Source organism: Bison bison, unplaced genomic scaffold, assembly GCF_000754665.1.
Source record: "Bison bison bison isolate TAMUID 2011002044 unplaced genomic scaffold, Bison_UMD1.0 scf7180017864309, whole genome shotgun sequence".
NCBI classification, from domain to species: Eukaryota; Metazoa; Chordata; class Mammalia; order Artiodactyla; family Bovidae; genus Bison; species Bison bison.
In genome coordinates this window covers 3,062,461-3,073,769 of record NW_011494881.1, presented here as the reverse complement: position 1 = coordinate 3,073,769, position 11,309 = coordinate 3,062,461, and the positions used below count along the sequence as shown (strand labels likewise).

General features: G+C 34.2%; 1 protein-coding gene across 9 annotated transcripts in view; it reads right to left on the bottom strand.

Annotated features, from left to right (window-relative positions):
- Window positions 1-289: 289 nt before the first annotated feature.
- CCAR1 (cell division cycle and apoptosis regulator 1) overlaps window positions 290-11,309 on the bottom strand; it is a 46,711-nt gene continuing 35,691 nt past the window's right edge. For 8 of the 9 annotated variants that reach the window (XM_010852189.1, XM_010852190.1, XM_010852185.1 and 5 more), the window contains 8 exons: window positions 10,323-10,562; window positions 9,857-9,968; window positions 4,565-4,644; window positions 3,621-3,767; window positions 2,786-2,906; window positions 2,361-2,546; window positions 1,209-1,414; window positions 293-637 (listed from right to left, as the gene is read on the bottom strand). In XM_010852189.1, coding sequence (XP_010850491.1) covers window positions 578-637; window positions 1,209-1,414; window positions 2,361-2,546; window positions 2,786-2,906; window positions 3,621-3,767; window positions 4,565-4,644; window positions 9,857-9,968; window positions 10,323-10,562 — 1,152 coding nt within the window. In that variant the 3' untranslated portion in view covers window positions 293-577. Of the gene's footprint in view, window positions 638-1,208; window positions 1,415-2,360; window positions 2,547-2,785; window positions 2,907-3,620; window positions 3,768-4,564; window positions 4,645-9,856; window positions 9,969-10,322; window positions 10,563-11,309 lie in introns of all 9 variants that reach the window. The other variant, XM_010852183.1, reaches the window with a different exon arrangement.

Here is an 11,309-nt window from a genome sequence, read left to right as displayed (position 1 = left end):
AACATATATAATAACATAATTATTATTTTCTCAGTTTTCAATGTACTGTCTTTTGGATGAATTAAATTTTTAATAAATGTTTTTACAGTCTAGTTAGGATTTCAGAACAAGTTAAAAAAAAAAAAGCGTGCTCCAAAAAACTTGCAAAATTGAAGCACCACGCTATTTTCTGACTTATATTGAGGTTTTAAAAGGCTAGTATCTTTCGTAAAAACTAGTAATGATAATGTTATAAATAAAATCGCAACTTTCCAGGTTTTTAATAAATGACATCTGTAATTAAATACTATTGTCAATTAAACTGATGAACTTTATTGGGGTTAAAACTATAACAAAGTTCATCCTAAAACATTTTGCAATGCAAAATTATCTCACTCAAGGAGTGTTTAATAATTTGGATGCCAGGAATTACAAGCAATTTTCAAAAACAAAGACTCACATTCATAAAACTTTATACATCATTTGAACTGACAGATATTTATACTACTAGGATCAAACGTGCATCACTTTCATTCTAGTATCATGATTTTATATATTACATTATTCATCACCATTCTTTGTCACTACATGTATTTTATCATACATTTGCACCATTCTCCTTAGATTTCTGATCTTTATCTTCATTCTTCCCATTATCCTATAAAATATACAAAGAAAAAGTATATTTTATTAGGTTCTCTTAGATGTAACTTTAAAAAAATACCATCAATAAACAGAGATACTCCAGATAGCCCATTTCACCATCTATGGAAAAATGAACCCTTGGGGAACTATTTGAAAGAAATCTCGCAGTTCTGTGCAGAATGACTTTTAGTATTTGAGAAAGCCATGTAAGTCCTAAGAAATCAGAGGTTCTCAGGAATACATTACTAACAATAATACAGTCCTTGAAGTGGAGACTTTTTCCCCCCTTGTTCTCTGAGGGAGACCCAGGCTAAAGAAGGTCTCTCAATTACTAAAGTTAGTTTACAACGGCACTAAGTTACTAGATTAGTAAATCTTGTTTATAAAGAAGTCTGCAAACATAAATCATGTTGACATCTGAAGTAAGCTCTAGGAAAATACTATCTTTGGAGAAACGGACAGAATACTACCACTAGTTTCTGTTAGAAAAGCCACTAAGAGCTTAATAATATTAAATTTTCCAGAGATAGGCTTTTCTGAAAAAGAATAAACTATGAAAATGTTGACGGTAAACAATAGCTAACCTTCTTAAGAACAGTGTGGATTTCATCCATTACTGTGGATAAGTTTCTGATTGTCTTATTCAGTTGGTTTTCAAATTGCAAATTCATGTTTTCTGAAATCTTTAAGTTTTCTTGTAACTGACTAAGGTCCTTTTTAACTTCTCTAAGTTCACCAGAAAGGTTTTTGTTAGAAATCTCCAAATTTAATATGGTTTTTTCATCTTTATCTGTCAAAAGAAAAAAAAAAGAAATCAAGTTCAAAATTCACCATCTTACCACTTAATATTTCCAATTTAACCTTGAGGTTAAAAATATTTAAAGTCAGAAGACTTAAATAATAATAAGTGTATGATTAGACTTAATAAGCGTATATAATTCCTTAAACTGGCCATAAGTGTCAATTTCAATAGCATAGCACAATGCAATGCTTCTTTGTAAAGAATCCGGCTACAATGTAGGAGACCTGGGTTCAATCCCTGGGTTGGGAAGATCCCCTGGTGAAAGGAATGGCTACACACTCCAGTATTCTTACCTGGAGAATTCCATGGACTGTATAATCCATGGGTCACAAAGAGTGAGACATGACTGAGTGACTTTCACTTTCACTCACAATCAGTTCAGTTCAGTTGCTCATGCCAGGCTTCCCTGTCTATCACCAACTCCCAGAGTTAACCCCAACTCATGTTCATCGAGTTGGTGATGCCATCCAGCCATCTCATCCTCTGTTGTCCCCTTCTCCTCCTGCCCCCAATCCCTCCCAGCATCAGCCTTTTCCAATGAGTCAACTCTCCACATGAAGACTTACAATACTCAGTTAAATTAAGCTTTACCTAAGTATTACTTCTAAAACCAAGTTCCATTTTTTAGATGATTGCACAGACTAGAAAAAGTAGCAGGAAGTGGTGAAAACTAAGCAGAACTACGGGAGGAATTAAAGGATACAACAGAACAATCAAACCTGAGAATACACATGAAGATCTAAGATTAATTCTCATTATTATGCTAAGCAATTTTACAACCTTTAACAGAAATAGTCAAATGTAAAGTTACATTATGTATCTACACTATAAAGTATGGATGGATATGCATGTGTACAGGTGTGCATATATGTGTGCCCACATATATACCCCAGTAGAGTGTTAAAAGTACCAACATACCAATGCTTTCCCTTACCTGTCTTTTCTTCTAGTAACTGCAGCTTTTGTTCCACTTCAGCTCGTACTTTTTCACTCTTTTCCAATTTTTGCAAGAGGCTTCCTACATCAACCATTGCACCGTTGTACACAATAAGGCCAACATTTTCTTCTACGTCTTTTGACTCCTGTTTTACTACTGGTGTTGGAAGTAACAATCTGTTTCCTATAATATAAAAGATACTTTTATTTTACAGCATGTGGGGTCACAGTTCTCTGACAAGGGATTGAAACCGTAACCCCTGCGGTGGAAGCATGAAGTGCCAACCATTGGACCTCCAAGAAATCCCTAAAAGATACCATACTTAAAAAAAAAAAAAGATACCATAGTTTATTATGTTATTTTCTTTTTAAATTAATAATACAGTTATAAAATGGCATGATCTTAAAGTAATATACTCAAACCTAGCATATCTTCCTGCAAAGCTTCAGATTCTTCATGGTTTTCTTCATCTTTTGAGGTGTCTGTTAATTTCCGGTAAAAGCAAGATTCACGGAGTACTACTTTATTAAGAAGCTTCTTTACCTGTTATGCAAGAAAGTAACCATATTTAACAGATGAAAATAAGTTTTTGATTCTCCTTGAACTATGTTCTAATTTTCACATATGATGAACATTAATACCATTTCTCAGGTATCCACTAAAATTCAATTTGAGCACTTACGTTTTTAACTGTCTTCTCTAGAAACCTAAATTTCAAATTATCACTTGAAAAAAATTTTCTAAAAAAAAAAAAGCAACACTGAAAGAAACGCTAACACATACATTAAAGTTTATGTACAAACACACATATTACAGCATAGCCTGTGGTTCTAAAAAATGAGAGCCATTCAGCAACTGGGGCCTAGTTAAGGCAATAAAAGGCACACCTATACCATGGAATACTATGCAGTAATAAAAAGAACAAAATGGGTCTCTATTTTCATGGCAGAATGCTGATGATACATTATTAAATGAAAAAAAGTCTCAGATATCACCAGAATGATTTCATGTATTGTTTATAAAACTGGAACTATCATATATAAACACATATGAGTTGCTTAAAAAAGATCTAGAAGTTTATATACTAGGCCAAAGGCATAGAATTAGACAGAGAGGAGACTTTTAACTGCTTACATGTTATTTCAATACTGTATTATTATGAGCCTGTATTTGCATTTATATTTCAAAAAGTCAAAGATACTAAAAAGAGAGTTATTTAAAAATGCTTTTCATTTCAAATATTTTAAGATAGATTACCTGAGCCCGAGAAAGATGTAGTCCAAGAGTATAAAATATTTCTTCCAAATCCTTTTCAAGAAGGTAACCACAATGGCTTTGATCAAAGTAAACAAATGCCATTAATAGATCTCTGTTAATTGTGATCATCTGAGTCTTCTCTTTTTCCTAAAGAAAATGCAGAAAATATAGTACATAATTTTAACCCCTGAAAAGTGACAAAATTTGACTTATTAAGTCATTGTCCATAATATACAAAAATATGAAAAGACCTTTGTCTCATCTTAGCTAAACTGAGTTGATCTAGTTACGTGTATGAAGAAATAAATAAAACATATTGATTATCTGTTGTTGCTGTTTACTCGCCAAGTTGTGACTTTTTTGCGATCCCAAGAACCATAACCCACCAGTCTCCTCTGTCCATGGGATTTTCCAGGCAAGAATACTGGAATGGGCTGCCATTTCCTTCTCCAGGGAATCTTCCCAACCCAGGGATCCAACCCACATCTCCTGCATTGGCAGGCAGATTTTTTACCACTGACCACTTAGGAAGCCCACTGATTATCTGACATATCTTTTCTCATTTAAAAAGACCCTGATGCTGGGAAAGATTGAGGGCAGGAGCAGAAGGGGACAACAGAGGATGAGATGGTTGGATGGCATCATTGACTTAATGAACATGAGTTTGGGTAAATTCCGGGAGTTGGTGATGGACAGGGAGACCTGGTGTGCTGCGGTTCAGGGGGTTGCAAAAGTCAGACACAACTGAGCAACTAAACTGAATACCAAAATACAACTGACTGAATTCTGCTGAGTGGTACTATAAAGATATACAAGCATCAATAAAGTTCATCACTGTGTTACATTTAGTAATAAGTATGTTTTATGTAAAAAATGGAAATCGTTGTGTTGTACATAAGAAACCAATAATGTATGTCAAACACACTTCAGTATTTAATACATACCTTATCTTTAGAGGGCCTCTCCTTGCAGTACCTATTAATATCTCTTTTGTCATCTCGTTTGTTTTCTTCCTCATCTCGATCTATACAGTAAATACAACAGGAGCAAAAGACTCATTTAGTAGATAAATTTCCAACTATCACACAGATTGAAAATACTTTTCTATTAATGATCAGTTTTCATAAGATACAACAGCAAAGAAATATATAAATAAAAATAGTTGATTTTATAAGAAACAATTATAGCCCTGAACAGGAAGAAACTTATAAGGAGACCAGAGGGAAGAAGAAAGTGGATTTTACTGATTTAAATACAAGGACTTAATTCAATAAGTATTGGGGGGATTTAGTTTCCAAAAATGAATGTATTTAATACAAAAAGATTGAAACTTAAAATTTTTTTTAAAAAAGAGCAAGTATATTTTCTTAAAGGAGAAACACCAATATAGGAATTCTAACTGCAGATGCATTATTGCAGAATAAAAGTGTATGTGAGAACTGAAACGTTTTTTCATAATTAAGAAGACCTAACAATGTTAATATCCAGATTTGCATAATAAAAGATAGGAAATCAGGTGAAAGTTAAAGCTCAGTTGTATCCAACTCTTTGCAACCCCATGGATGTAGCCTGCCAGGCTCCTCTGTCCATGGAATTCTCCAGGCAAAAACACTGGAGAGGGTTGCAATTCCCTTCCTTCTTCAGGGGATCTTCCTTACCTAGGGATCAAATCTGGTCTCCACACTGCAGGCAGATTCTTTACCATCTGAGCTACCATGGAAGCCCAGGAAATTGGATAAATTATTCTTAATAAATAAATAAACAGAAAACTGACAAAAAAGTAAACTCCTTTCTCTTACCTATCCATAGGCTACCCAGTTTTTGAAGACCTTGGCCACCACCCTCAGGTAAATACCATTACCACCTTGAAATTCAGCTAATATTAAACAATAAATCTGCTTATGGATTCAGTCCTTACCTCCTAAAATGCCTAGTTGAAGTCCTAAGCCCCTAATACTTCAGAATTTTTCCTTATTTGGAAAAATGGTCTATGCAGAGATAATCAAAATGAGATTATCAGAGAGGGCTCTAACTCAATGACTGGTGTTCCTAAAGAAAGGAGAAATTTGTATGCAGACACATGCAGACAGAAGACAATATATGAGAATATGGGGAAAAGATAGCCATCTAGAAGCTGATCAAAGTTGCCTAGAATAGAACCTTTCCTCACAGCCCTCAGAAGAAACTAACCCAGCCAACTCTTTCATCTTAGATTTAGCCTTCTAAATTAGAGGGGATTTTTTTTGCAGATATTTAATGATCAACAATTTTAAAAGAAAATTTTAGTTCTAGAGGTTTCTGGATCTTTCAAATGGATCTCCATCAGAAAGCCCAGAGTAACAAAGGGTTTGTTGGTAAAATACAAGATACAGTAAACACAAGAAGTTGATTAGCCCTTAAGATACTACAGAGCTTATATTCATAAATAATTCACACTATATTCCCTTCTTGAACATTCACAATATAAATAAGCAGCTAAGAAATTCTATAGTAAAACGTGTTAACCTTTACTTTTAGCCCAAGTTTCCCAAATTTATTTGACCCTAGAATATTTTAGTAACCTTAATACCAGTTAATATTTTGGAACACTCTGGGAAGGACTGTCTTAAGTGAGAAGTTGTATGCAAACAGTAACAATGTAGAAAAATCTTTGTATTAAATAGAATACACATGCGAAAACACACATGAACCTTGATAACATTATGCTAAGTGAAAAGAAGCCCGTCACCAAAAAAAACCCCCACATACTGCATGATTATATTTATACAAAATGTTGTCTAAAATTGTGTATATATCAAAAACCAGTGAGTTGCATGTTTATAAGTGGGTGAAATGATTGATATATAAATTACATCTTAAGGTGTTATTAAAAAAAAAAGAAAACAGTGGGCTTTTCTGGTGGTCTAGTGGTTAAGAATCCGCCTTGCAATACAGGGACACTGGTTCAATCCCTGGTTCAGGGAAGACCCCATGTTCTGTGGAGCAATTAGGCCTGTGAGCCACAACTACTAACCTGACACACTGCAACTACCAAAGCCTGTGTGCAGAGACCCTGTGCTCCACAAGAGAAGCCACCGCGATACAACCGCACACTGCTCACCACTAGACAAAGCCCATGCGTAGCAATAAAAACACACCACAGCCAAAAAACAAATGAAAAATAAATGAAGAAATCTTAAATAAATAAAGGGAAACAGACAAATGTTCTAAAACTACTGGATTGTGGTGATGGTTTCCAATTCTATAAAGTTACTAGAAATTATTATATTGTTAAATTATTAAACTAAATTACATACATTTAAAATGAGTGAGTCTGTGATATATATCTTAGAACAGCAATTGCTAAGTCGCTTCAGTCGTGTCCAACTCTGTGTGATCCCACAGACAGCAGCCCACCAGGCTCCCCCGTCTTTGGGATTCTCCAGGCAAGAACACTGGAGTGGGTTGCCATTTCCTTCTCCGATGCATGAAAGGGAAAAGTGAGTTGGACATGACTGAGTGTAGTCGCTCAGTCATGTCCAACTCTTAGTGATCACATGGACTGCACCAGGCTCCTCTGTCCATGGGATTTTCCAGGCAAGCGTACTGGAGTGGGGTGCCATTGCCTTCTCCAAGAACAGTAATAAGCAGTATTAAAAAAGAGAAAGACTATGTGTGTGGTTTTTTTTTTTTTAAGACTATGTGTTTTAAACCTAATTATTTCATACAAAGTACAGAGTGGTTCAATTGCTTGTTTTATTACCATGGATAAATTAATTTACTGCTAAGAGCTGCAGTTTCCTCAATTATGAAATGGTTAAGTATTCACTTTCATTTGTTCACATTTTACAGACATGACCCATTTTGAGTGTTTAACTTGAAAGGTGTCACTTTCGTAACCATCTCTCCAGAAACCTAATTTTAAAACATTTTTTAAAATTCCAAGTAATCACTGCTCAAATCTTAGAACATGCTGCGTATAAAAACTATCTGGTAATCTTTTCCACATCACTATCCCCTACCTACTTTTTCAATGACTACACAGAATTTAACTGCATGTCTATGTCAAAATGCATTTAAATAACTCCCTATTGTTTTACATAAGTTATTCTAGCAACTGTACTGAAAAGAGACTTTAGAGGAAGGGTATAGGGAGGGAAACCAGATAGGGGGCTATTAAAATAATCTAGGTATGGGCTGCCGTAGGGCTACACCAGTGAAAAAAACAGAAGTGAAACTGACAATGTTAGTTACTCAGTCATGTACGACTGTGACCCCAGTGACTGTAGCCCGCTAGGCTCCTCTGTCCACGGAGTTCTCCAGGCAAGAATACTGGAGTGGGTAGGGTGGCCTTTCCTTTCTCCAGGGGATCTTCCCAATTCAGGGATCAAACCCAGGCCTCCTGCACTGCAGATGGGATTCTTTACCATCTGATTCATCAAGGAAGTCTATAAAGTTGGTGACAAATGGTCTGATTCTGGGTATATTTTGAAGACAGAGGCAATATGACCTCCTGATAGTATGGAAATGGAATATGACCAAAAAAAAACCAAGGATGACTCCTAGATTTTAGCTTAATCAACTATAAGGATGAGACAGCCATCAAGAGTCAGAGGTCAGAGGATTTGTTTGTTTTCATATGGTGAAGAGGAAAAGCAGAAGTTCAGGATTAAGACATGTTTATTTTGAAATGTCAGGTAAGTGGAGATGACAAATAGGCAGTTGATATGGAAGAATAAGAGAAGCCTGATTTGAGATATAAATTTGAGAACTATCAATACAGGTAGATAGTATTTTAAGTCAGGAGAATGGAAACGAACACCACTAAGGGAGTTACACAGCAGAAAAGGAATAAAGAAAACAACTAAAGAGAGCCAGGACATTCTGACACAAAAGAAAATGAGAACAATGTTCAGTGATTTAAGTAAAGCAGTGATTAAAACAATACTGGGAGAATGGGGGAGAAAAAAATGGGATTGTAAAAAGGGTTCATCTTCATTGAGCAAAGCAGGTAATGAAGATAAAAGAAACAGTGATATATGTATATCATATCACTGCTACTGAGTTGAATGTATTTTCTTAGGCAACTTGAAGAATTTCTACTTTCAAATGAATCAGAAACACATACAAACACAAAGACAATATAAATAAGATAAAATATTAACTAATGAATCAACTATTGGGTATAAGCTGTTCAACTTCTTTTGTGTTCCATTCTTTCAGCTTCTTGTATGTTTGAATATTTTCACCAATTAGAAGAAAATTAAAATGCTAGGCTAAAAAAAAAAAAATAGAGAGGCAAACCAAAAATACCTTAAGTAGTAATAATTCTCAGAGATAGGTATTACAAAGAAAACTTAATGATTTTCTCATTTGAGAAAAAAAAATTTTTTTTTAAAACGCCGCAAATCTACATTGAAACCAACAATCAGTGGTACTCCATATGTACTATAGAACTGGCATATATGATTAGTCAAGACATCTACTATAAAGCCTTTTGAGTTTCATTACTACCAGTGAAAGTCTATTATTTAAAACTTGGATAATAGATATGCAAGTGTTTCTTATTAGTCTTTAAACTCAATCTGAATGTGAGATATACTCTTTTGCTTAGATGATAGCCTTCATAATTTAAAAAAATACTAGAGTTAGTTTTCAGAGAAGGCAATGGCACCCCACTCAAGTACTCTTGCCTGGAAAATCCCATGGACGGAGGGCCTGGTGGGCTGTAGTCCATGGGGTCGCTTAAGAGTTGGACACGACTGAGCGATTTCACTTTCACTTTTCCCTTTCATGCATTGGAGAAGGAAATGGCAAACCCACTCCAGTGTTCTTGCCTGGAGAATCCCAGGGACAGGGGAGCCTCATGGGCTGCCATCTATGGGGTCGCACAGAGTCAGACATGACTGAAGAGACTTAGCAGCAGCAGCAGAGTTAGTTTTCTAAGGAAGATTATAACCTTTTCATGACACACTTTAATACAGTTTTTAGGGAAAATTTTACTCAAGGTGAATAAGCATTAATTATATGTGGAACATATGACAGTCAAAACTAAACATTTCTTAAAACAATCCTCTCACCTAAAAATTACTAAAATAGTAGTTAATATATTAACAGTACTTAATATAACATACTCTCACCAGAGAATATTTTACCTTTCCTATTCTAAAAATTACCATAATCATGCATTTCAGTGATATGAAGTCACCAAACAAAAATTGTAGTTTTCACCCTAAGGGGAAATAAGTGAATCGTACCATCTTCTTCATCCTCAGCTTCTTCTGCTTCCATTGGATCATATTCATCTTGATTATTATCCTCTTCAGTTTCATCATCATCTTTAGAATCATCTTTTCTTTTATCTTCTTTCTGTAATTTAAAATGTCTTAAAATTAAGCAGGATCTCAAAATAACTAAATTCACCAAATTTACTTGAAATAGTATATTATAAATATCTTATAATAATGTACTTTTATCATTCACAACATACATAAATAAGCCATCATGCTATATACCTTAGACTTAAAAATAGAATAAACAAAACTAGTTATATATGCTTATGTAGGCTTAATTCAAAAGACTTAAATTTCTAATAATACACTAAAACTTTTTAGTTTGACTTTTATATTTCATTATTCTGATGAAATTTATTGTTCTATGTTACACTACAGAAGACTAATTAGAAAACTAAATCAATTGCTGGTCATACAAATAATTACAGACCTTCCTTTCATCCCTATCTTCTTTTTTATCTTTATCATCGCCTGATTTTCTCCGTTTGGGTTTTGGTTCATCAGTTTCATCATCTCTTTCTTCTTTTTTATCTTTTCTCTCATCTTTTTTGCTTTTCTTTTCCTTTTCTTTTTTATCCTCTTTCTCAGGAAGAGACAATAATGATTTGTATATTCTGACACCAAAATCTCTTTGAAGCATTTCATTGAAAAGCTCTGCAAATAATGAAACCTATAAAAAGACAAAACAGTAACCCAGCCAACTTAGTGAACAAATCCAGCAAATCAGTAATTTATCATACGATGACTTATCACATCCAAGAACTAATGGGCGCTAACAATAAATAATTAATGTTGATGATGCCAAGAAGCCTCAAAATCCTCAAAAACTCTTCTGAAGATATAAATACTGTGTTTAGTGTACTTCTGACCAAATAGTATAAAAAAATAATTGCATGACTTTATCATGTGTATCAACAAGATGTACTCTACAAGTTTTTATGAAATGCCTACGCTGTATCAGGACTGTTCTTTAGCAATGTGAATACAGAAGTGAAGAAAGCAGATAAAAATCCTAACTCTCATAAGATAACTAATCTAGGGGGACAAAGTATGAAATAATAAAATCAGTATCAAATTATAATAAAAACAAGCAGGGTAAGAGCATAGAGAGTAATAAGAGTCCAGCCGGAGATGGCCTTTCTGATCAAGTGACATTTGAAAACTAATGTTAAATTCACATACAAAAATGACTTACATTCTAATGATAGATTAAAAGGAAATTAAGGGGATATGTTAGATGGAGAGGAAAAAAATAAAGCAACATTTTGCTAGCAGATGTCTGTTTCTCAAATCAGTGTTTTCCACTGTATGGCATTAATTTGAGATCCTCTTACAGCATCCTTTAGATATATAGTGTATACATTATAAGTAGAGATATCAAAGACTATTTTTTTCATTAATTTATTTTTTAATGACT